The sequence below is a fragment of the Leptonychotes weddellii genome, chromosome 9 (genome assembly GCF_054177405.1).
Source record: "Leptonychotes weddellii isolate Sample4059 chromosome 9, ASM5417740v2, whole genome shotgun sequence".
In the NCBI taxonomy this organism is placed as follows: domain Eukaryota; kingdom Metazoa; phylum Chordata; class Mammalia; order Carnivora; family Phocidae; genus Leptonychotes; species Leptonychotes weddellii.
The window spans coordinates 19,462,966-19,490,351 of NC_138377.1; the positions used below are offsets into that span (position 1 = coordinate 19,462,966).

General features: G+C 37.1%; 1 protein-coding gene and 1 long non-coding RNA gene across 14 annotated transcripts in view; one reads left to right on the forward strand and one right to left on the reverse strand.

Annotated features, from left to right (window-relative positions):
- CEP128 (centrosomal protein 128) overlaps positions 1 to 27,386 on the forward strand; it is a 381,239-nt gene that overhangs the window by 348,126 nt on the left and 5,727 nt on the right. For 8 of the 13 annotated variants that reach the window (XM_081830112.1, XM_081830117.1, XM_081830119.1 and 5 more), the window contains 4 exons: positions 1,674 to 1,766; positions 9,133 to 9,210; positions 12,792 to 12,905; positions 25,235 to 25,343. In XM_081830112.1, the coding sequence (XP_081686238.1) occupies positions 1,674 to 1,766; positions 9,133 to 9,210; positions 12,792 to 12,905; positions 25,235 to 25,343 (394 nt within the window). Of the gene's footprint in view, positions 1 to 1,673; positions 1,767 to 9,132; positions 9,211 to 12,791; positions 12,906 to 25,234; positions 25,344 to 27,386 lie in introns of those variants that run through there. The other 5 variants (XM_081830114.1, XM_081830116.1, XM_081830115.1 and 2 more) reach the window with 3 other exon arrangements.
- Positions 1 to 27,386, reverse strand: part of LOC115940964 (uncharacterized) — a 78,737-nt gene that overhangs the window by 21,163 nt on the left and 30,188 nt on the right. Inside the window, exon 7 of the long non-coding RNA XR_004075687.2 lies at positions 18,901 to 19,077. This is a non-coding gene — a long non-coding RNA (uncharacterized LOC115940964). The remainder of the gene's footprint in view (positions 1 to 18,900; positions 19,078 to 27,386) is intronic.

The window sequence follows — 27,386 nt, forward strand, 5'->3', positions numbered from 1 at the left end:
AATGGTAAATATCTGGAGTTTTTTGATGGGGCAAACAGCTAAGAAGGTCAAAATGTCTTTCTTCCTGTTTTTCTTATGTAATCATTAACTTTGCTTTCTGCTATAAAGCAGTGAAGGTTTTTCCACCCCACAAGTATGCTTGGGTATGTATTAACTCCTAAAATCCCATATGTGATTTTCTCCTTATTTTACTTTCTCTTTATAAAACCATTTTTCACATTCTTTCCAACCTCTTAAGCTTAAAAATCAGACACCCAACTTACTGTGGAAAAGAAGTTAAAGCCACAGTGATTAAAGCTACAGCCAGAAGGCCTCTTAGAGATTTTTAGATTCTACTTTTCCATTTTCCTGATTGGGAAACTGAAGCCCATGGGTTAAATAATTTTCCTGGTTCATGCAACTGGTTATGGCAAAGCTGAGATAGAACCTTGTATCTCCTGGTTTCTAATCAGTGATTTTTTTTCCACTGTGTCTTTCTGCCTCACCTCAGAAGACTACCACAATAAAAATGTTATCTGATTAATGTAAATAATCTAACGTTATTAGAGAAACCATTTGGTGGACATTTAGGACATATTCAGATGCTTACAGTCAGAAAGTATGTTTTTGGGTAAATCAAGGGCTCTTGATATGGCACCAGTCACTATCTAGGGATATGGTATATTCTCTCAGTATATTTTTCATGGAGCTCCACCCAGATGGTGCCCATGAGGTGGGTCTCAGAGTTTCTGCTGCTCAGCAGGACTCTAACCTGGGAATGAGATGCCTGTCTTGCCTTCTCTCAGTTCCCCAGACTCCAGGAGTTCTCCTGCGTGGGGGTGAGGGACTAGAGATCTGAAAACAACATCAGAGGGTTTACTTTGGGCTGTAAATAAGAGCATATCCCTCCTCTGCTCAAAGTCCTCTGAAGACCTTTGATCTCACTCAGAATTAAATATAAAAAACTTTACTGTGGCCAAAAAGGCCCTCTTAAGATCTTGCCCCAGAGGCATCTTTGGCCTCATCTTGTTGTGTGCTCCCTCAGCTAACTCTAGAACAGTGTCCGATATAGAGGAGGCATTCACCAAATGTTTGCAGATTGAATAAATGAATGAGAACCTTTCCATCACTGAATAAGACTCGTTCATTCATTCAGGGAGTAGGTATTGAATACCACCTCTATGGAGGTACGGGGTAGGGTGCTGGGGGTACGGTGGCGAGTGAAGACAGATATGTCCTACCCTTGTGATGCTTATTTCCCAGCATCAACATGACCATTAATCAAATAATCACACAAATAAATATTCTGGTAAGTGTTGCAAAGGAAAGGCTCAGGGCACAGTGGAGAGCTTGTTTGATGGGATCAGTGAAGGCAGGGGAGCGTTCCCTAAGGAAGTGATAAAAGATAATAAAATTTAACCAGTTTACTTAAGATTTGTATATTTCATTGAACATAAATTTTACATTTAAAAATTAAAAATCCAAGTGGAGCTAATGATATGCATGCTGAAGTCTATAGGGGAAGTGTACTAATGTATATAATTTACTTTGTAAGGCATCCAAAAAATAAGTTGGGTTCGTGGATGCACATAGGGATAGATAGATGGATTAATGTGATAAAACAAATATAATGAAATGTTAATAGTAGAATCTAGATGGTGAGTATATGGGTGATCTCTGTAAATTTCTTTCAGATTTCCAATATGCTTGAAAATGCTCGTAATGTTGGGGGGAAAAGTTTTAACCAGATAAGGAAACAGGAGGGAACGTTCTCCACTGAGGGCACAGTATGTATAAAAGTATTTTTGTGCCATTAAACTCCTATTACTTTTGTCTTTTGGATAATGTCTATAGAACAGCAAATGTATTTCTAAATATTGGATATAGTTTTAATTAAGTTTGCCTTGTTTCTGCATCAAACTCTATGACAAATTTTTATTAGCTGTTAATTTTAGAGTGTCACTGACCTCCTCTTCTGCATTTGAGAATTACCAGAGTTGACAGTACGTCACAGAATCAGCCTTTTTAAAATACCTGCTGCTTGCAAAGTATTTGACAACTTTCACTGCGCTTTCAGATTCACTCTCTTACTTAATAATAACAGCTGCCCTGTGGGTATGAGATAATAAAGACCATCACTGTTTATCCCCATTTTGCAAATAAAAGACTGAAGCTTAGAAAGGCTGGGAAAAGTGATATTCCCCAAACTACAGAACACAAATAACATTACTGGAACTATGCATATCCACAAATCAGGTATGCCGATTTCCGGTTCAGCCTGCCTTCCACCTCACCACTGTTCATCTGCTGGCGTGAAGCATGTGTCTGGGACCAATAAATCAGAAGCATGGTCTCTTTACCTGCCACCGTAGCAGAAATGCTAAACTCCATCTCTTCCAGGAAGTCTTTGCATATACTGTTTGCCCCTGGTTAACATGCAGTCACATCTTGGAGGCAAATATTCTTAAAATTCTTTGCCTTGGGAATAATTTTTATTTTCAATTTTAAGAAATAAAGTGATGTCACAGAAATCAGATAGTGGATCTCAAGACCCTCCTGCCTTTAGACCAGTGGTAAGGGCATACAGAGAACATTAAACTAGTCTTCACTTTTCTTCATATGTGATTCTTCCCTCACATCAGGGAGTGGCAAGAAAAAGATGGAAAGGGAATCTCAATAATCTCAAGGGGAGGGGCGCCTGGGTGGCTCAGTCCTTAAGCGTCTGCCTTCTGCTCAGGTCATGATTCCAGGTCCTGGGATGGAGCCCCGCATCGGGCTCCCTGCTCCGCGGGAAGCCTGCTTCTCCCTCTCGCACTCCCCCTGCTTGTGTTCCCTCTCTCGCTGTGTCTCTCTCTCTGTCAAATAAATAAATAAAATCTTTAAAAAAAAAAAAATCTCAAGGGGAAGAGAGATGTTTGTTTATTCCTTCTGTCTTCCCTTCAACTCATTCTTCGTATTATTCAAAAAACTCCCCCAATTAATCTAAAATAAGATCATGGGTTGACTATGACTTATAATTTGGTCATGTCTAAAAAAAAAAGCAGTAATCTGGAATAGCAAATTCTGTAAGTTTCATATAGTGCACTTAAATATTATTGGGAATGAGAGTTGGAAAAGATCTAGAAAGCCTTCTTTATTCAAGTTTTTCAATGAAGATATGCCACCTGTTCTCAAATTTTATAGATGGGTGCTTTTTAAAGGAGCTCTTCCACTACTTGTGACTAGAATGGTGTTATATGAAGACATAGAATTTGTTGTTGACAAAAATTCTAGATTTTAGCTCAAATATAGTCACTGGTGTCATATTGCCACGTGAACTGGTGTTTATATGTAACAAGCCTTATTTACCCTCTTACTCCAAGATACACATAAACACTTGTATCTAAGTGGGTGTCTGATTTTTAGAACTCTCTTAAAGTACACAATCTAAAAATAGAGGACTCTTCTGGTATTCTGAGAAATCCACACAACTCAAAGCACTAAGGCCCTTTGAAGGATGTACATCCACAAAATGACTTGCTGGCCTATTCTCTGCGACTGTTCCGTTTGGTTTCAATGAGTGCCTGATACAGTTTGGATGAAAAGAGGGCCCAATGAAGCTGATACAGCTGTGCTGGATAGAATCCCCACAAGCAAAAAGACAGACAGTCTATCCTTTTTATGATTTCACCCTTCCTCCCCTTGAAATTTGTTTACTCAGGTCTTCTTACCACCTTTCAGCCATTTGTCAAGAAAGTTTTGCAGTGGATCTCTTTCCAAATGAAATAGAATTGCATTTTTGAACCCAAATAAACTGCTTCATAACCTTGTTTATTTAACATCTGTATAGTGCCAAAAATGCACACACTTATTTTTAAAATAAAAATATAGCATCTCCTTTAATTTTTTTATCATCTAAACCTCAAAATGTATGATTGCAATAGCATTCTCAGAAAATGGTAGTTGTTATATGTTCCGAAGAAAATAAACACGTGCATTTTTACAAAGAGAAGGATATTTACCAAAGTATACCCACGGTTAAATCTGTTTCTTTAAGCTTTCTCTACAGGAGACAGGAAACTAACAACTGCAGTAAAAGCCCCTTTCTAGTTCCTAATTGCTGCTATTTATGTTGTCATACTACATTCATTATTCAATTTCCCTGTAGTCTGAAACAAAGGAACAACTAAGGAAAAATATACCGTTGACTAGTACAAACTGCTCAACTACATGGCAGTTTGATGTGTGTTGAAGATTTGGGAATGGTAAAATTGCCAGCTTATTCTTTGCGCTCTTGGACAGATTGATAGCTAAACCTGCCTGTAGGTGCAAATGCCACAGAGCCGAATGGACACGATTTCTGAATTTCACTGTTGTTTCTACCACTTGATCTTGCCTTAGTCTAGAGAAAATAAATGAAACTGCAAACTTTCGCTTCTCAGTTTTTAATAAAGAAGCCAAGAACCGGTGGGTCGATCAGAGAGTGGTAACTCTGCCTTTGTCTTTACAGCCAACATTTACTAAAGCACCTCTTGTGGCCAGATAGTGTGCTATACTATTGCAAAATGTTACAAAAAAAGACAAGGGTGTGTTAGTGAGTATCATAAAACTGAATCTCATACCTAACTTCCTCAAGTCAAAAGAAAGAAAATCCTGAGCCCTCCTGTGCTTGCATGTGCCTGGGTGCATGATCTTGAGCACGGACTCTTCAGCACTAGCCAGATGAACCTCTTCCTGCATGTGTCTTGAAACTTCTCTTCCATAAATAAGCCCATCAGGGACATATCTCCAAAGTTCTAGATGCCAAAAGTTGATAGCTAGAGAGGGATTAGGAATTTACATCGAGCAATGTTACAGCTTCTGGGGATTTACCATGAAAGTATTTCTATACTAAGAACACTGCCATTTCTGCATTCTAACTGCTTGGATTTGTATCCCAGATTTGCCACTGCATGACTGACGAGGTTAGTTACACTTTGGTTCTCAGTTGCTTCATCTGTATAATGGGAATAACAATAGTATCTGCACCATACGATGGTGTGAGGATTAAGAAGTATATTCAAAATTGAGTTACATTTTTATGGTTCAGTCCTTCATCATGCTACTAAACAGAATTAGGAGTAATTGATCATTTGCTTTGCCACTGCTCTTAGCTCAAGGGAAGTTCAGCTCCTGAGATAAACCAAGTATTCTACACAAAGTATTGGTCCTTTATTAAATGGATTCTTAATTGTGAATTTTTCTTTGTTTTCAATTTTGATATGAAATTTAGTATCTTAAAATATTTTCAAAAGAGAAATCATCTTTAAACCCTTTTGTGAATGTCTCATTAATTCTTCTAGAAAATTGACCTAAGAAAATTAAAGACAGGTTAAGCACCTGTCATTTGCTGGTGCCATTACTGAATAAACTGGAGAAATTATTCCCTTAATTCTAGTAGTAGGGATTTGTCCTTGCCTTTTAAAGCATTAGACTGTGTAAGGCAGAAATAATTAACCACTTAAAAATTAAAAAGTTTCCCTGATTCTGCATGAGGTATTTTGCCCTAGGAACTAACATGCTATATAGGTCCTTACAGCATCTAAAAACCAACAGGTTCCTTATTTAGATTATTCATCTGCTAATGTTTCTGTTTTTCTAGCACTGTTAGTTTTTGGGGAAAAGTGAACTTGAAGTGACATGTAATGTGACCATACTCTAATCATAGAATCTCAGACAATCTCACGTTATTAAAAGGAAAAAAAAAATGTTTGAACGTGAATATGCGTACTCTTAAGTCTATATGCCGAAGTGGTGGTTTTAAGCACACTCGCATGCAGAGAGAGACGACAGTCAGAAAATAAATATACCGCCCCAGATATCACTTAATCTTGAAATTATGAGATGTGAGATGCCTGCAGGCCTGGACTCATTGTCTTCATTATTTCATATCTTATTGTTTCAGATGCCTTAAAAATCTCAGCATGTGTATATGTAATTTTTTAAAAATAAATGCAGTGAATTTTTTCTTTGTATAATTCTTACATCTCTTGCATATGCAAATTTATCCCCCTCCCCGCCCCCATAATTTAAAAGCTTCTAAAGAACAAGAACTGTGTCATCTCTGTCCTATGGACCTTTCTGTTATATTTAGATATACATTTGATGTTACCTGATTGACAAGACTGTAAGGATGTAGGGAAAGACATGTGTACTAGAAACTATTTCAGATATTGAGGAAGATACTTAGAAACAACACATAAAAGGAATATAAAGTAAGCCACAACTAAAATAGATGATGAAAAAGTTTAAAGATATTAATGGAGATGTAGGGGATAGGGGAGGAGAGTAGAAAAATAACTGTACTTAAGAAAGTAGGAGCCAAGGAGTTTTTTAAAGTTCACTCAAAAAAAATATATAGCCATTTTGAATATGCATCCAAAAACTATCAAATAGTCAAAATAAACTAGTATGTGAAAATATGCAAGAAAAAATTTCTTCATGCAATCACCTGGTTGGTTGAAAATTTTAAACAAAAATATTTGCATAACATGCTGAATTTTACAGTAGGGAAAGAAATCATGTGCTTATTTTAAGAACAAAATGAGTTTAACATACTTCTCCCTAGTTCAGAGGGTCACTTCTGAATGAGAAAATTTACAGGATTAACAAAAGGGAAATAAAGTTTCCAAACTACAAATCTATTGGAATCATTGTTTATGAAGATTTTTTTTCTGATGCAAAAAAAGTTTGTTTTAAAATCACCATGGTGTGGATTTGTATTTTATTGTTAAAGGGCCAATATAATTTTTGAGGAAATCTATTAATTTTACTATTAAAAAGCATATAGCACATATGGTGGCTAAAATTACTTGCTCTCCTAAACCTACATGTTGGGGCCTATATTAAGAAACATGTCATTCTGATGAATCTTCCCAACACATGAAAAAAATTAAATGAAGCCATTTAGAATGCATGGGCATTTAAGTGAGCACATGGGGCAAAAAAAAAAAAAAAAAAAAATCCTAACAAGCATATAAATGTTAAGCAAAAGGAAGAAAATACTAAATCCTTTATTTATTTTTTTTTAATGTTTTATTTATTTATTCATGAAAGTCAGAGAGAGAGAGAGAGGCAGAGGCAGAGGGAGAAGCAGGCTCCCCGTCTAGCAGGGAGCCCAATGCGGGACTCGATCCCAGAACCCCGGGACCATGACCTGAGCCGAAGGCAGACGCTCAACCATCTGAGCCACCCAGGCGCCCCAATACTAAATCCTTTAAATGGAACTGGAAAAGGAAGATTTTATGAACTTGAAGAAACAGCACATATGACTTCCAGTTTCAAAATGGCGAACTTAGGGTGTTTTTGCTCTCTCAAAAATCACATTAGAAAAATAAGAATATGAACAAAGAGAAACACTGATTATGCACTGACAACTAGAAGACATGTATAACTCCCAAGTTGGAGAATACTGAAAGAAAAATGGTAAAATGACTCAAAACAGAGAAGGTAAAATGCAAGCGCCTATCAAGGGGATACCAACGAAAAGCAAATATTCACCCTGCAGAATTTTAGGGAGGCTTTTGAATCGGATGTACCATTTACTATACTACAGAAGGAGAGGGTGGAAATTAGTATATTGAAAATGTCTGCAAGGAGGAGTTAGACCCTCAACTCTCTGTCTCCATCCCTACCCCAACACAAACCCTGCAGAGGCATACGTGTATGTTCTGGAGAAGCTCTAGATTGGAAGTGAAGGCAGACAACAGCACTAGGGTGAGATAGAGGATTTAAAATAGGAAGATTAAATGTAAGTGGATATACCAAATGATGGTAACACCAGTTCCTAACCCTTTCTGGTTCCAGAAAGCCTGAACTCCCTCTGAGGAAAAAATCCTCATATACTCATAATTTGGAGCCTCCTCCCACCAAAAAAAGAACCAACTGACCACCTGATTTACCTACAATTTATGTCCTTCTCAGGCATTATTTTTAATAATTAAGGCATTTGTGTTATGAAATAACTAGCAAACCCTGAAATCTCATGGATTAACACAGTAGAAGTTGATGTCTCACTCACATGAAGTCCAATATGGTCAGTAGCTCTCTCGGAGCTCTGCCATCTGAAGCACGTGGCCTCCAAGGTCCTCATGGCAGGGGCTGAGATGGAAGCAGGAGCACATAAGCTCTTAACTGACTCAGCTCATAAGTGAGACATGTCACTTGCACTTATATAGTGTGTTGTTTGGAACCACTCACATGGGAGATGCAGGGGAAGCAGCACATGGAATATTGGGCGGCCACTCACTTCTCAACAACACTGTGCAAACTTACGTCCTGGTTCTCACAAGGCACTTCACTTTCTTCCCGTGCACCAGCTACGGGGTTTGTGGTTTATTTCATTGAATAATTGCAATTCATTTTAAATTTAATATCTGTTGACTAAGAATACAGAGATGTGCTGGTCTTGTGACAGGACTAAGAATGCGGAGATGCCTATGATATAGTCTCTGCTCTCAGGGTTATTCTACCACTTCTTAGTTCATATTGCCTTTAAAATAATGTTTAGATAATTCCCTCTTAATGTTCGTATTGGTGGGTGTAAATCAGTGGCCAGCTGATTAAAAACTAAGTTTTTGATTTATAATCAATGGGATTTTGTGTCCCTGTTGCAAATACTTAATTTCAGATGTTTCTCCCAAGTTTTATGAGAAACTCTTCTTCTTTTTTAACTAAAATAATTGTGGAGAACTTTTTTCTTCTGTATAATGGCAACATGTGAGGATCTCTAATATGCTCCATAGTGAAGTAACTGCAAATTCATCTGTTTCTCAATATTATTTTGTGCTTTATTTCTGATGTTCGCTGAAGCAGGTTTTTATAAATTAATATTGTATGAAATGCTCTATAGAAAGTTTCGTAGCATATCAGTTGAAAGTAATTATCCAGGAAGAGTTTTTATATCTGAGTCAGTTTTGCAAATGCATCTCATATACTTTGTGAAAGGAAATAATTCTCCTGACTTAAAAAGATGTATTTATCTCAGAAATACGATTATATCTGTTCTTATTTGACTCTCTAAATCTATTGCTTGAACTGCTTCTAACCATGGTACAAGTGAGTTTTAGTACTTGGATTCTGAGAGTATTGATCAATTTTTTATAATGTTTGGTTTCCTTATGTTTTCTTTTTCAGAGTACCCGAGTGGCCTTGGACCATCTGGAGTCTGTGCCTGAGAAACTGAGCTTACTAGAAGATTTCAAAGACTTCAGAGTGAGAAAAAGTTGGCTTGTCTCTTTCAGTATTCTTATCTGAGTGAGAACATGTGACATCTTCCTGATGTGCAAAAAGATTGTAGGGAGGGAGTAAAGACCAAAAAACATTGGGGACTCTTAATACTCCATCTTTTCAGAGTTTATTGACATTCATTAAGTCAGAATTGAAAATACTGAAACTTATATATTACCATAATAGAGGAAAATAGAGACTTTTACCCTCACACTAGCAGATCATTTGGCTTCCTAAAACTTTAATTGAGAAACACCTAAGATTTAAAAGAGGTTACACTTTACATTGACAATAGATAACTTTTTTGACAAGCAGTTTTAATTTATGGACTATCTTCTTTAACTACAAATTTTCAGAGTACTGTTTGTTTTAGAGATATGATAGTATACAGGTTATCTCTATACTATGATCTTTGAATTCAAATCCACAGAGTTTTAGATTTTATATCCCATGCCATTTATTGATAGAACTCTAACCACAAATCATTTCATTTTCAAGGAAATTAATTACATGTGTGGACTTACCTACTGGAACTTCTTGAAGTTCTCACAGAGGAGACATGCAAAATAAATAATTCTGCCACCAGTCCTGCCAGACAAGGTTCAGGCCAGAGAATACCTTGCATATCCCTTTAGGGACGCATATATAATGGACAATTGTAGTGATTTACAATACCTTGGCCCCATGTGGCTGAAGCTAGCAATGGCGAGAGTATTCTTTGAAAACCATGAACCTCTTATTTCACATTGGCTTTAAAATATAACTTATGTTACATTTAGGTTTTGTTTAAATCTAACGTATTACTTGAGAATCTAATGAGTAGGAAGTACAGCCTGATCATGCCATATTGATGATCAGAGACACTGATAGGATGTGGCTCTCAAGATCTATGCTATCTTAAAGTCACATTTCATTAAGCATATTTTGATAGTTCAGTAACTAAACATTATTGAACAGGATCCAAGGTTGAGCTGACACATCCAGAAATCTAGGCTGTCACAAATAAAACAAACGAAGTGTTTCTAGTACGTTTTGCTAAAGTTTCGATTCTTTCTCATGATTTGATTATATATTTGCAGTCTAAATCCCTATCAAAGGATTATGAAACCAGTGTCCAAGGAGATGTAATTTTGACTCACCCTCCTATTACCCAGTGTGGATAGCAGGCAATATGTTACACCCATATCCCTTCCACTTTTTTCTCTGTAGCTAACAGAAGTCATCTAAGGGAAGGAAGGGCAGACAAGAGAAGGTGTTGGAAACAGGTGGCATTTGCCAGTGAAAAACAGATGTCTATCATATACCAGCATAAAAAAGAAAACATTTAACCTCCAGTGACAGCTCACTTTTTCTCCAGGGGTCTACACCGAACAGAATATTCACAAGTACAATTTAAAAGTTCTCTACTATTACCAAAATGTTTTATTTTTTTTTATCCTATGGGCTAGTGATTATCTACAAGTCTAGCTTATATACGCACATACTATGCAGCAGGCAGTAGCTACATTCTAACCTATATTACACTTATTTTCAAATCCTCAGAGACACCCTACACATGGGCATTATTTCCCCCCGTCTTACAGCCAAAGAAACAGAAGCTTGGAGTACATAAAGTGATTGGAACTGGGATCTAGTTCCATGTATTAACTACAAAGCCCATTTTCTTTGCCTTAACTGCCTCTAGCTTGAAACCCACTCTCTATGTACTTTAAAGTCCCCTCTATGATTAAAAAGAGCTTGTTTAGTCAACTTAGTGAAAACAACTAAACATGGCCTTAAATAAAAATGCATAAAGCCTTTGGATTATGAGATGCAGCTCATGTTTTTCAAGCCCCTAAAACTTTCTAAAAATCAAGATGCTGTCAACAAGAGCCCAAAGATGTAAGCTCTGATCCGAGCTCATGTACCAGACAAAATTATTTAATATCTTTGGTATTTCCTCATCTGTAGAATGAGGGGCTTGAGCAATGTTATCTCTATGGCTCGTACTCACACTGGTATTACTAGCATCTCTGTGAAGATATATTTCACATGTATATTTCTTGATAATACTATAGTCTATGACTAAGTAAGTATAAGCTATAGTAAATACAAATCTCATCCTTTTAGGTAGTCTTGCCTTTTTTCTTTAAACATGTCATAGGCCCTCTCATTTTTTTAACCTTATTTTGAAAGAAGTTGTTCAACTCTACAATTCCACATTTAAACCTTACATATTTGGTATGGTAGAAAGGAAATAGCTTTGGGCTCCAAGCCCAATCTGTCACAAATTGCCTAGTCTTGGGCAAATCATTCTCAACTTCCACTGGGCTATAACTTTTTATATATAAAAATGAGAACTTTGGAATTCTAATACCCCTTCCAGCTTGAACACTCAATAAGTTTCTTGGGACTATTTGGGGAACTAAATCCCATAGATAATTTTTCTTACAGATGCAGATCAGTTGCTCTCATTTTATTCTAATTTCTCCCTAATTCATAATAGAAATGTCTAAATAACTGGGTATCATGACTGCTACATTCCATCCTCTCCCCAAAAAATGGAGGAAGGGAAGAAGGGAAGGAGAGAGGGGGGAAAGAATGAATGAATGACATTTTTTTCTTAATTTCTTTACTACCTGAATCTCTGTGCTTTTGAGAGCAGATGAAGTATCCTTCAGTTTAAAAATCTACGTGATGTATTGGTTAACAGGGTAGAATGTTGTTTAAGAATTAATGGTGAAAGAGGACTTTAGTTTTAAAGGTAACATTTTTTTTTAAGATTTTATTTGAGGGAGAGAGAGCGTGCATGTGCGAAGGAGGAGGGGCAGAGGGAGAGGGAGAGAGAGAATCTGGAGCAGACTCCACACTGAGCACAGAGCCTGCCCCACACGGGGCTCGATCCCATGACCATAAGATCATGACCTGAGCTGAAACCAAGAGTCGGATGCTTAACCAACTGAGCCACCCAGGTGCCACAGTAACATTTTTTTTTAAACACAGACTATTTTAATGTCAGGCACTACTCCAAGAGAGAGTACGCAGCATTCGAAAGTGACGTGGTGTCATTAATGACCATCTTTGGACAACTCACTGTTACTTGAACCTGTTTCCCTTCAGCTAAAAGTGTCAGTCATTTCAGACTGCATAAGAACTAGTTGTGAAAAGAATGCAAATAACCAAACTGTAACCCTGTTTTTATTTTTAAGGTAGCATCCAGAGCAACCATTTCCTTCTTTCTCCTTGGTGACCTATGGTTCCCCGAGATCTTTCTAAATACCTATAATTATCAATACTTTCTAATTCTTTTTTTTTTTAATTTTATTTATTTATTTGACAGAGAGAGACACAGCGAGAAAGGGAACACAAGCAGGGGGAGTGGGAGAGGGAGAAGCAGACTCCCCACTGATCAGGGAGCCCGATGCGGGGTTCGATCCCAGGACCATGGGATCATGACCTGAGCCAAAGGCAGACGCTTAATGACTGAGACACCCAGGCGCCCCAATACTTTCTAATTCTTATTTCAAGTACTGATTTTCCTTTCATCTACTGTTTTTGACATTGTTTTGTTTTGTTTTGTTTTTCAGGATTCCCACAGTTTTTCTGAGAGAATTGATGGGAGATATTCTAAATACAGAGTTCATGGAGAGTCTCTTCAGCAGCACCAAGATGACACCAAGTACAGAGTCAGAGGCTTAAAAGTAATGTCCTTTTTATACATTTTCAGTCTTTGAGCATTATCCATGTTTGTGGCTACAGCCTTCTAAGCTGCCCCTGCAGAGTTAATGTAAGGGTGCTTATAAAAGAAAAGATATTCCTTAATTTTCAGTTCTGTGGGAGTAGAGAATAAAATTTCCAGAGATTTATACCTATAACTTTTTACTTGGGAGCTATCTTTAATTTTATGCCATTGTTGCTTAACATGTTGTTTGTCTCTTGGCATTGATGTTGCTTAAGAAATCATGTACCAGGAGACCCCTGGTCTCTTGGTTGGTCAGAGGCTCAGCACAGGTGGATGCCCACCTCTGTGCGTAGTTAAGTCCAGCTACTCTCAGTGCTGAAGTCTCCAGAAGGTCAAGTAACACGTAGTACTTTGTAAACTCTAATCTTGGCATTTATAATCATTCTTTTCCTGAAGATATGAACTCCATACAACTACTTCAGCTTATGGTTCATTAGTGTGGAATCAACACAGGAGACTGGAAAGAGTTGACCATATTGACAAAAAAGCCTACCATTCTCTAGAGTCTCCCCAAGATCCACCTGGGGTGTGGATGATTTTAAACCCATTTGGCCCTGAACAGTTATTAGCTTAGAGCAGCGTTTCTCAGCCTTGGCATTAACATTTGGACCAGATAATTCTTTGTTGTGGAGGCTGTCTTACGCATTATAGAACATTTAGCAGCATCCCTAGATTCTACTCACCAGATGCGAGTGGCACCCTCCATCACAAGTTATGGCATCAAAACATGTCTCCAGACACTTGCCAAACATCCCCTAGAGAGCAAAACTGTCTCCCCATTCAGAACACTGACGTAGAGAGAATCCATCTATATTCAAATGTTTACTCCCAAGTCAATTTAGGGGGGAAAAAAAAAAAGGTAAAGGTTCTTCTGTCTTTTTTATATTCTCACAGACCTCAATATGTATGAATATTCATTACACTGTATATATTCACTTATTACAGCCAAATGTAATTATTTCTAAGAAGCTTCTTCCGTCCTTTGAATGTAATTGGATAGAATGCTCAGTGGATCTAAAGACAGTGTTCATGTCCATAAGTCCTTCCCTAGCATGCTTAAAATGAGCTCTCCACTTTCTCATCCCAAGTAAAAACAGCACAGTTATGCCACATTATTGATGCTCTAATTGTGCAAAGGGTGTCCTGTGACTTTGTGCCTTTTTCCCTTTGTTTTTTTTATCATTGGGGATTATTGACTATAACAGTGACCTTGTTGTCTTGTATAGCGGATCCTAATTTCACTAAATCATCTTCCAACAGCCTCATCAGGTCCCATACACTCAAGCATTTCTCCACCACTTACACGGGGTGCTGCTAACCTTCAAAAGAAGTAGGAGGGTAAGGCAGCAATAGCTAATAATATTACCGACTCATTTTGAGCCAACCACGTGAAGGTGCTCTGTTTGTAGCTGTCACACGCTTTACAAGCATTAGTTCATTTAATCCTCACAGCAACCCTGGCAGGTTGGCACTGTTATTTGTCCTCTTTTACCATTGAAGGTTATAGAGCAATTAAATGGTGGAGCCAGGTTTAAGACCTAAATCTGCCTGGCTTCGGTAATCTATATCCTTGACTGCTAAGCTATAATAGTGTAAATTTGGGCCTCCTATACCTGAATTTTTCTAGAAATCACCAAATGTTGGACCATATTTTTAATATGTGAAAATCCGTTGTCTCCAAAAATACATAAACACAGTATGGGCCTCTTAGTTCAACAGAGGTCTAGACGCAAATGACACCTTTAAAACATTATTTCTCACTACAGACAGATTGGGTATCAGGTGAGTCAGTACTATCTAGTGATACCCAAATTGCTTTAAATCAGTGTAATTTCCATAACAGCATATGGCAAAGCTATGAATGTTTAACATGTTCAGCAAGTAATCTTGTTGGAGTTCTCTTTAAAATTACATTTGCAGCTGAAGAAGAAATCAGGCCTGGTTTGTAAGTGAGGCCAACACTTAGCAAAATTTTGCAAGTAGGTAGTGCAAGTATAAGAAAAGGCCGCAAAGCACATTTTATGATGACATTTGTTCTACATTAATATTACTTAAACATTGTAAAACATTGATCCATTTCAGTAATGAATAAGTAGACTCTCACCATTGGTAACAGATGTCTGGCCCAAAATAATGCATAATCTAACTCAGCACCCATGAGAAGATCATATTTTGGAGAAGAAAATGTGGGAGCATATTTTGGCCAGTTGTAGGTACTATGCCTTTTATGAAAATAATTCACTGAAAATGTTTCAAAAGAAGCAAGAGCTCAGATGGGCAGTGAGACAATTGTTAATCGTTTCTTGGCTTCACGGATAATCAGAAGAGCTACCTCCGGTTAATTGTTGACATCCTGAAGGATATGCTTCAAGTAAGAGGCATTGGTCCTCTGTCAAGAGAGAAGGTGCTGCCCTAGTTTTATATGCTATTATTTCCACAGCTATTAACTGCCCACATATTCTGCTAGGAGACTTCAAAGAAAAGGCACATTGCAGTAACTTGAATTTGTTGGTTCTCCTGACAACTGCGGTTCCAGGAAATCAGTTACTATAGGATTCAGTTTAATTCGACAAACATACTGAGCTGCTACTACACCACAACACCCTGTACTACCTAAATGAGGTGAGGATGCAGGACATAAAAAGATGCCAAAGGCATGGTCTTCATGGAGGGAGTGGTTACCTATTTGTCTTACGGAATAGATTAATTCTTGCCCCATTGTGTTAGAGCGGGAGTCAACACACTGCCTCCCATGAGGCAAATCCTGCCTGCTGACTGCTTTTGTAAATAAAATTTTATTGAAGTTCAGCCACACATTTATTCACATATCATCCGTGGCTGCTTTCACACTCAGCAGCAGAGTCGAGTAGGTATGGCAGAGAGTAGATGGCTCAAAAAGCCTACTATGTGTACGATCTAGCCCTCGAAAGAATATGTTTGCCAACCCCTGGTCTCAAGAAAGGAGAAATTACCAACCTCGTCTTTCTTCCTGTGTGCATGTATACAGTATGTCCTCTTCTTGATTTACCGATCAAATAATTACTTCCCCCGCTCTTTGGAAAGTCCTCATACTTACCCATGCATTCAACATATATTCACTCAGTGTCCCTTATGTGCCAGGAACTTACTAGGTGCATGCGACTCATCAGTGAACAAAACAGATGAAGCCCCCTGCCTCTTTGGAGCTTCCATTCTAATTGCAGGACATTGGTGTTTGTTGTTGTTTAAATACAACATCCAACAAACATTTGAGTTTCTATAACGTACAAGCACTCTGCGGGGCAGGGGCGCAGCTGGAGAGAATGGCAGAAGAAGAAAAGTCATTACCAACCCTTAGGGATTTAAAGCCTTCACACAAACTGTAGTGCAAGAGACAAAGGGCTAAATCCTGTAATGGAGGAGGCCTCAATAAATTGCTGTAGGTGTTCAGAGAAAAGGTAGTCAACACACTACCTCCACCATTTAATTGCTCCACCATTTATTTGCTCTATAACCTTCAATGGTAAAAGGGGACAAATAATGGTGCCAACCTGTCAGGGTTGCTGCAAGGATTAAATGAGCTAATGCATGTAGAGCATGTGACAGCTACAAAGATGCTTCAAAGGCTTTTGAAAAGAGGCTTATGATGACAAGGCACAGGGGAGTTTTATGCACAGTGGTTTGGAAGAGGATCACTATTAGCATTATGGTTGTAGAACCCTGACTGCATGACTCTTGACAGACAAGGAACTGTTGGCACATCAGAACCAGATTGGCAACTGGCTTCTCTCATTTTGTTGCTGTTGTAAGAAAGCAGTGAGACATGCAGCATAACCACACTGGTGGTGGAGAGAGCAGTGAGCAGGAAGTAGACAAGCCAGGTACTCTCTGTCTAGGCTACAGCAACCTCCTGCTGTTTACTTCTATGGAGAGCAGATGGGTTAAGTAGCTGATGGGGATTAAGGAGGGCGCTTGTCAGGATGCACACCGGGTGATGTATGGAGGTGTTGAACCACTGGATTGTACGCCTGAAACTAACGTTACACTGTATGCTGACTAACTGGGATTTAAATTAAAACTAAAAAAAAAAAAAAAAAAATTAGATTTCTATAAAGCTTTCAAGATTTTCAGTAGGATCAATGTCCACAGTTTCTGAGAGCATAATATAATATTGTACTAAGCTGACCAAGTTAACTGGACAAAGCCTGATCTAAAAGTTTGTTTAGAATGCAATTCAAAGCTGAATCTGACACGACATTTTCTCTCCGTGTGGACACCAGAAGCCTTTCATGGCCTCTCTTTCATCAAATTGGGTTTCTGTAAAACATACAGTCTTCCTTGCTGTCCCAGCTGTTTCAAATAGAACAGAATGTTCAAAAGTCAACATAGCATTCCTAATCTGAATTCACAGAGGAGCATGGTTTTGTCCAAAAAAATCCCCATTTGCTGCCCGCCCTTTTTTGCTCTCTACCCACACTAAATATACAGTTTTAATTAGCAGGGGATTTTATAGTAAAATCACAGAAGGTATGTTTTTTTCCTCCCCTTTATTCCTCCTCCTGAAAGGAAAATCATAATTTTCAATTTCTAGTTGAAGACTTAGTACGTAATGTCTTTTTAAAGAAGCAGATGTTTTGCAGGATAAGATGGGGTAGGTGAGGAAGTGTTGACAATGGTTTTCGGCACAGTTTCTGCAGACAGAAACTGCAGCCAAAGCCCTTTGTCATATTTGTTCAGTGTAAGCATTTGTATGATATAAGTACATGCTTTGCTCCTGGAAGCTGTTTCTCCCTCCTTGAATCTCTCCATGATTTGTTTATATTTTGCTCATGGCAGTTAATGGCTGTTAGCACTTCCTCTCTTAGGTCAGCTATTTCTGTACATAGCTTAAATCTTCTCCAGTAGTAGCTGCTGCATGCTATGCATAATTCCTGGTGCAATTCAAGATTAGAGGTGATGTTCATTTAATAACTCTTAAAATCTATCACCAGTGTATTGTTATTGAGGTAATTTTACAGATGTCGCTTAGAAACAATAGCAGCAACCATGGGAGAATTTGAGGAGCTTTAACCCCATAATACTCCAGGTATCTCATTTATAATCACCTCTCTCCATGCTTAGATGAGAAATCATATATAAACTGCTGTGCAAATACAACTGCAGGCTTCCCCTATCCCCAACCAGTCTCCCATCCTTTAAGCCTCTCCTATATAGCGATTTAGCGTGCAAGGCTAATCTTTAAGCTAACATAAAAAAATACTAAGTATAACTATAGGTGATGACTGAAATTTGGGAAATGCTGCCCTACTGGATTATATGACTTTTGAGGACACTGTGCCTCATCTTTAACTCCAGAATACACAGTGAGCATACTACACGTGCTAAATTGGTGAATAGTTTTTTTCCCCCCTCGCTTCAGCTTTTCTGGAATTCTCACAAAAAATTTAAATGCTGTTTTTCCAGTAATGCTTAGATGACACATCTGAAACTTTGTAGGCAAACAAATCATGCAGAAGCCTAAAGAGATTTTTATTCTTTTGAAGTGATCAATACTAACTTGCCAGCTATAATATTTAACTAGTTGATTTCATCTAGCTCTAAACAAAAGATTGGCAAATGAATTGGAATTTTTCTTTGTTATAAAATTTGAAAATAGCAGTGAGTCAAAGGTGCTTATTTAGGAATCAACACAGATACTTAGATGAGCATATTAATTTTTTAACCTGCTAGAGCCCGCCCTCTACCAAACTTAGTTCCCTTGATAAGCACCATACTTTCACCTTACCTATAATTTACTAAACAAGGACATTAGGAAAGATTGTAGAGAAATTCACCTGTAAAGGTAACACTTTTAGTCGCCAAAAATTCTAGAGGCTAAAAATATAAGGAATATTGATTAAATGTCTTATTAGTCTTAATTAAAAATCTCATAACATATTTATCCAAATAAGCATTGTTTCCTTTACAACGGTCACCTTAAGAGAAGAAGCACTGATTCCAGTGAAGCACCATGATTAAAACATCTTTGATTTCTTCCTTTGATTCCTAAGTCAGTGGCACATTCTCTTGAGTATCCTTATTTATGGCAAATTTTTATCCACTGTGAGTAGATTTGATTTCTGAAAATGGATGAAAGCCATATAGGTCCAAATCTAAAGTATGTTAAAAAAAACAAGTACAGTCTTTTTCATTAGTGAGTCACTAGGAATATTAAATTATATATAATAAAATATCAATTGGATAAAGGTAAATTAATCAAATAGCCTGATCTGGCACATTATTTTCGTGAGTCCCTTCATGTGGACAGGTGTGGCTTTGGGTTTATGGTATTGTTGCATTTCCTCTGGTAAAGATCATTTGCATAGAGTACTGGTCCTTCAGTGGTTCTGTTCAGACAGATTAGAATCATCAAATGTTAGTGCCCAGAAGACTTAGACATGATCTGCTCCAGCAACCTCATTTTTCAACATGAAGAAACTGGAATGTGAGAGTGGCAGTCTCCTATTTCCCAGCTTCAACCATAGCAAACTTTAATTTCTTCACTTTGGCCAAGAAATGAGCATATATGACCATTTTTGGGTTCCTTACTGCAAATGGTGCTGTGCTAAATTCTGGACTATTTGGATGGGTAGGTAGAAGGATTGAGACAAGGAAAGCCTCACCCTCATTGAGGTTAAAAGCTAAAATTGAAGCCATGCAGATTGAGATAGGGAAGACAGGCTTTAAGTAAACTATCTGCCAGGGTGAACTTTCAAATAGGAATAAAATTTACTGAAGAAGAGGTTAAGCTTTTTCGAGCACTGATGGAGAATTGGGAATTAAGAGTGGGGAAGAGATGGAGGTACACTAAGTTGTTAGGCAAGAGACAAATTCAGGAAAACATTGCTGCCACAGATTCAGAAACACATAAGTGTTTTTTTTCCTTCTCTCCAGGGGAAGGGTTAGATAAATTAAAATTAAAAAAAAAATCACATGTATCATCTGTCTTCTAAACTTTGAACTTATAATATTCCTGAGAGAAAAATACTTGGTGGGCGTCATTAAATATTAATCATTAGAGATCAGTTTAGCAAAGAGATTTAGTCAGGTTGGAACAGCTTTTAAGAAACCAATTACAATGTGGGTTATGAAAGAGAAGTGGAAGAAACCCAGGGAAAATATTAGAAAATGCAAGTCCCTTCACCCAGTGGAATTTTTGCAGGGAATTCTGGCTAACTAGCTTGTTGAGACTTAAGACAGCAATAAAAATAGGTCCTTGTGCTAAGGATATAAGAATTGGTAAAAAGCAAAAGCTAGGATTCCTAAAATTGCAAAGAATCTTCCTTTTTTAACCTGTACTTCCATTTAAATATTTAAGTATTTGATTGAAAGATGGGTAAGAATTCAAAAGAAACATTCATTTTAAGATTACCTTGTAAGATTTAGTTGTATAGAAATTCCACAAATTAAATATCAATATAAAATTGGAGAAAATTGAGGGTTGGTTGGTTGGTTGGTTTTTCCAAATTCTAGTATGTTGACTGTTCAAAGGGATTGTGAGATATTTTTCTTTGGGGGTATTCTTTTACAGTTCATTTCATTAGTTATATTTCAAGGTAATATGAGGGAGTCTGATAGTCTTTTGAAGACCTATAAAATGTTGCAACATAAAGCTGAATTAGAGTTAAGCTTCCTCATTTCTATACATGAAAAACAGGCATATGAGTGGTTTGAAAAAGTCAACAGTTTTAAAGGGAAAGGATAACAGTCCTAAATTGTATGTACCTATTAACAGAGTGTCAAAATATATGAAGCAAAACTTGATAGAATCATAAAGAAAAAATAGACAAATCTATACTTATAGCTGAAGATTTCAACATCCCTCTCTCAGTAATTGATAAAACAGTAGGCAGAAAATCAGTAAAGATATAGAAAGCTTGAGCAACACTATCAGCCAACTAGACCTAACTGACATTTATAGGATACTCCACGTAACAACAGCTGATTACATGTAATTTTCAAGTGCACATCTAACATTCTCCAAAATAGACTGTATTCTGGGCAATAAAACAAATCTCAGTAAATTTAAGATGATTGAAATTATGCAAAGTATGTCATCTAACTACAATGGAATGAAGCTAGAAATCAATAACAGATATCTGGACGATTCCTAGATGGAAAATAAACAACATATTTTTAAATAACCCATTGGGGGTTCAAAAGGAAAATTAGAAAATATTTTAAGTGTATAAAAATAAAAGTACAATTTATCAGAATGTGTGGGACTCAGTTAAGATAGTGCTTGGACAGAAGATTATAACATTAAATGTGTATATTTCAAAAGAAGAAAAGTTGATAATCGATAATCCAAGCTTGAAACTAAAAAACAAACAACAAACCTAAATAAAGTAAAAGGAAGAGAATAATAAAGATAGGAGCAGAAATCAATGAAATAGAAAGCAGGAAAATGGGGAAGGGGCATGAAAACGAAACCAGGTTTTTTGAAAAGATCAGTAAAATTTTTAAAGCTCTACCCAGATTGATTAGGAAAAAGGAGAGAATATACAAATTGCCAATATTAAGAATGAAAGAGGGATATTACTAGAACTCTCACAGACACTAAAAGGATATTTAGGAAATGTTATGAGTATCAGCATACTGACAATAAATTTGACAATTTAGATGAAATGGTTATTAAAAAGCACCCTTAAAATGTGTTACCTCATAATTCAACTTCTGGAAATCTATGTTAATAAATTTAAAATGTGGACCAAGCTCTGCATACCAAGATGTTTATCAAATTATAACAGGAAAAAAAAAAAAGAAAGAAACCTGAAAATCGGCCTTGCATTTCCAACAATGGGAGATTAGTCAAATAAACTATGGTATAACCATAATGATGATAATGACGATGGTAGAAAAAATTCCCATGCTACATGAAAAAGTAGGAAATAAAATTGTCAACAAATGGTAATCTCAAGACAAAAAGGTATTTATAAAGAAGAATCCTTAATCTCAGGAAACAAAATGAGGGTTGCTGGAGTGGTGGGGGGGAGTGGGAGGAATGGGGTGGCTGGGTGACAGACACTGGGGAGGGTATGTGCTATGGTGAATGCTGTGAATTGTGCAAGACTGTTGAATCACAGATCTGTACCTCTGAAACAATACAATATATGTTAAAAAAAAAAAAAGAAGATAGCAGGAGGGGAAGAATGAAGGGGGGAAATCGGAGGGGGAGACGAACCATGAGAGACTATGGACTCTGAAAAGCAAACTGAGGGTTCTGGAGGGGAGAGGAGTGGGAGGATGGGTTAGCCTGGTGATGGGTATTAAAGAGGGCACGCTCTGCATGGAGGACTGGGTGTTTTATGCAAACAATGAATCATGGAACACTACATCAGAAACTAATGATGTAATGTATGGTGATTAACATAACAATAAAAAATTTAAAAAAAAAAAGAATCCAAAAACATACCCTTAAATTAGGCTAGTAGGCTACTTTTTAATTTATTGCATTATTTTCTTTCAGTTTCTTCTGTATTTTCCAAATTTGCTAAGAGTGAAATATTTTAATTGTCATATGCCAGTAAGCTGGTTTTGTCATTGAAAATATAAATTACTCTTTTTCTGTAAACAGAAAACATATAACTCATGTCTTGATACCAGTTGATTTTGTTTTAGAAATTTAAAACCATGTCTTTTGGGAAGGATGAATAGGATTTGAATGTCTTCGGGTGCTGTATCCTTCCTCTGGTAGGCCCATTTTAAGGCTGTTTTTGCACTGTGTTTCATTCAGCATGACGCCCAGACCTACAGCTCCCCTCTTGCTCTCTCCACTGCTTCCCTTATTTTTTCTTTTTCTTATTGGCCCATAATGATCAAAGCATCTGTTAGTGGGAAGCCATTTATTATGCTTTTCTCTTTCATGCTTCATAGAAACCACGCTTAATTAAATGGAGATTTCTAGCACCGGTTGAGGACATAACTCTCCTTTTCATTTGTGCATCTTCCAACTCCATATCCAGGCCTTAAGTGTTTTGTGTCTGAACTGTGATAAGCTAGCTCTATTGGCCCCACCTTTAGTTGCCCCATGTCAGCTCATTCAAAGTAGTTATTGGAATGCACTGGGGACACGATGTATATCCTTTCCTTTCCAGACATCGTACACTGAATGACTTCTAGTTTCTTATGAAATCCCCATAATTAGTAAAAACCATAAATCACTCAGGGCCTTCATCTTAAATAGACCTAAACTCCCTCTTGGTACATGCAGGCTAATGATCTTGAATTATCTGAGGGTAATGTCCATGCTTTTAGTTCAGAATAAATAGGCCTTTTACCACTATACATAAACTTGTTCTTTTTGGCCTTTCTTTTGCATTTGCATACATACATATGTGACAAAGAAATAAAATATAAACTTGGTACTTGATACGGAGAATGACGACTAGTTCATCAAATGGTCCTGTGGCATGAGGCCCTATTCTGTGGGGCGAAGTTTGGGAGGAATCCATGGGGGCCACCTAACCTGCAGATGTCTCATCTAGACTCTGGCAGCATTCTTGATCCCCTCCTCTCCCTCGGCCCCACGGTCGTCCTCAATTACAGTTTTTAAACTGGTTTTCCCACTTCAACACTTGTGCTATTTCAATCTCTTCACATAGAGCCCAGAGTATCTTTGAGAAATATAAATTTAAATCTCCTTAAAATTTATTCATTTTTTTCAAAGATTTTATTTATTTATTTGACAGAGAGAGAGAGTGAGAGCACAAGCAGGGGGGAGCAGCAGGCAGAGGGAGAAGCAGGCTTCCTGCTGAGCAGGGCGCCCGATGCAGGACTCAATCCCAGGACCCTGGGATCATGACCTGAGCTGAAGGCAGATGCTTCACCAACTGAGCTACCCAGGTGCCCCTAAATCTCCTTAAAATTTAAATAGAAATCTCCTTAAAACCTTTGAGTGCCTTCTCATCGTACCTAAGAAAAAAAATCCCAAATCCAAATCTCACCTCTGGATCTCATTGTAACCAATTTCCCCGGTTTAGTGTGCCGAAGCCAAGGGACCTTCCTTCAGTTCTTCAAACACACCAAACTTTCCCACCTCAGCCCCTCACACAAGTCTGGGACATCATTCCCCGACCACCATCTCCTGCTCCCCCTTGCCTCCCACTTTCTCATCCTCCACCCGTAAGCTTTTGCCTGGCTGATTCATACTCAGCATTCAAATATTGCTTTAAATGTCACGTCCCAGAGGGGCCTCCTCTGGACCTCTAATCTAAATTTAACTATTTCCTATTCTTCTTCTAGCACTCATTGTAATTTTTCATTATATTATATTTTGCATAGTTTATTTATTTGGTGCCTTTCTCTTCTGCAAGCCTGAAGGTTTCATAACTGTATACCTCAGTGTTTTGTTTGCTCTTTGACCAGCACATACTTAGTGCCCAATAAATTATTGTTGCATGAATGAATCAGTGAAAAAAAGAAAAAAGTAAAGGGTAGTGTAAATAATTAGAACACATCCAAGAGAAAAAAAACTGCAAGTTCACTATTATAGAAAACATACTAAAGCATTTGTTTTTAATCTAATTAATAAATTATTTGTAGTTAAAATTCCCATTTTCAGCTAAGATTTGGGTACAAGAACACATTCATACAGCCCATGAGGAGAGGGCCTTTTTCTATATTCATTTTGTTTATGTATTAAATATTTGTTGAATGAGTAAGAGGATTGGTATAATCGTTATGGAATGCAGTGTAGCTAAGTGTATTTAAAAACATCAAATTGGGTTTTTTTGACCCAGTATTTCTACCTAAGAATTTGTTATAAGGAATAGTCCTAAATATAGAAAAGGTTATATATTTAAAGATATTTTCACATTGTTATTTATAGGAGAAAAGCATTGGAAACCACCTAAATGCCCAATAAAGTAATAGCTGAGGAAACCATAGTTTATCCACTAGATAGTACATGAGTAACACATAAGCTAAAGGTTAAGATAGCATAGTGACTTCAAAAGTGTTCAGAGTATTAGTATACATAAATGAAGAACACAGTTTTATAACAACATTTACAAAACCAAGCCACAGGAAAAAAAAGACTAGAAAGAAATATGTCATGCTGTTATGGCCATGAGTGATTTCCTTCTCTCTCTCCCTTTTTTTTTTTTTTTTTTAATATTTTTCTTTAGCGTGCACTTATTTTTTTACCATTAAATTGTTGTATAACATAGCTCATATAGTAGGTTCAGTTTCATTTTCAGCACATTTAAATGAATCCTGATCCTTACATTTTGTAATCATTGAACTGAAGTGCTGTGTTCTTTGTTTTAGGATGACAGACTCTTTCCTGAAAGTTCCCTCGCTCATGGGTTAGAGCACTCATTCTCTTGGCGTGATCACAGTCGCTTCCTGTCTAGTCCACAATTTTCACACTTGAATCGTAAGTAATGAAGTCCTGTACCAGTTTTTAAATTGGATTTAAGGAAATGCAACTCATAGAAAGATTAAAATGTAAGGCAAGTACATGTTAGTAATAGTCGTGTTAGGAGTTTGAAGAAATTGTTGTTATGAATTATACAAATAATGCCCCCCAGATACATTTATGTTACCCAATTTACTAAAAAGTGTATGGAATCTCTTCTTTTTAGACGTTACACTTCTCAGAAAAACTTAAAATGAATCACCCAAGGTAGTAATCTTAATTAAGCAAATTTTTTGTGTGGAGGTTGCTGGTAACTGTGGATGAGTGGGCAAAGGCAGTTAGATTATATTACTATAAAATTTAAATCATCAAAAAGTAGAAAATCTTTTCATAGAACTGTTCAGAAATATATCATCTTGTGCAAAGAATAAGAACACTAATACTGTTAGTGGCTAGATTTCATTCTGTGAATATACTTAAAATGTTGATAAACTGTTACCAGTGTGAACAAGGTGTGAGTTTGTTAACCCAGGATACCCTCCCCCACCATTTACCTCTCTTCTTCCTTATTATACTTACTCTTCAAGTCTCAGTTTGTATGTAATATCCTTAAAGAAGCCTTTGGAACCTATGGTTTTAAATATGGTGTTTATTATGAGTGCCCGTAACACATTACAATTTTCCTTTAAAACCCTTCTTAGAATAATTATGGAGTTATTTTTTACTTGAGTGACTTTTTGTTTAGTGATTATTCTCTTCACCAAAGAATGAATTCTTTTGCTAAGTGATTTTTTATGTCTGCATAAACCCCTGCCATCCTAATCTGGCAGCTGCCCTTCAATGTAGATTGTATCTCAAGCCAATTATGGTACCTCAGAATCTGATATACACATACACAAATGTTTTGTGTTTCATATGAAGAAATGGAAAATTTTCCTCAGGTCTGTTGGATGCATGTGAACATGTAGGCGGAGAGTAAGGACAAAACACCATCAAACATCATAGTATCCCCCCCCATTAAGACATTCGGGAGCCTGGAGATAAATAGCACCATGATATGGGCACAGAGGTCATTGTTCTCCTGCTATTTCACTTTCCCATTATAACTTTCATAAGGCTCCGTAGAAAGGCACCTAGGAAATAGTGGTTAGGAGACATTAGAGGGAAAACATCAAGATTTTTAGAATTTTTTTTTTTTTACTGTTATTATGACAAGCAGTGAAAGAAATGACATCCAGCTTTATACTCAGTGGCATTTCATGACCAGCTGTGGTCATCTCTCTAAGATACGTTCCTCACAGGAAGCCGTAGGTTTCTATATAAATACTGGCTCAAAAGGAAACAAAGTTAAATAAGAATAGGAAAAAATATCATTGAGAATGTAACTTGGGTATGAAAGTACTTATTATAGTCTACATTGTGAAATCTGACTGAAAAAAATCCAGCTTAAAAACTAAACCTCTTCAGGCGCCTGGGTGGCTCAGTTGGTTAAGCGACTGCCTTCGGCTCAGGTCATGATCCCGGAGTCCTGGGATCGAGTCCCACATCGGGCTCCCGGCTCGGCAGGGAGCCTGCTTCTCCCTCTGACCCTATCCCCTCTCATGCTGTTTTTCTCTCTCTCTCTCTCTCAAATAAATAAATAAAATCTTTAAAAAAAAAAAAAAACTAAACCTCTTCATTAACTTATTGTTAAGTTAATTAATTTATTAATTCATAGCTTTATGTTTTACTGTTCCTCTTTTTGACCAGTCTGTTTTATGATTTTCCTCCATACCTACCTCCATGCTTTCAAGGATACTTTTAAAAATTTAATCATAGGTACCTTATTGTTAATCATTTTAAATGATTGAATTAAACTTATTTCTAGAGATCATAGTTATTCTTATTTACTTTTCTGATAAACCTTGAATTTTTTTTTTTTTTTAAGATTTTTATTTATTTATTAGGGAGAGAGAGAGAAAGCACAAGCAGAGGGAGTGGCAGGCAGAGGGAGAAGCAGGCTCCTCGCTGAGCAGGGAGCCCGATGTGGGACTCGATCCCAGGACCCTGGGATCATGACCT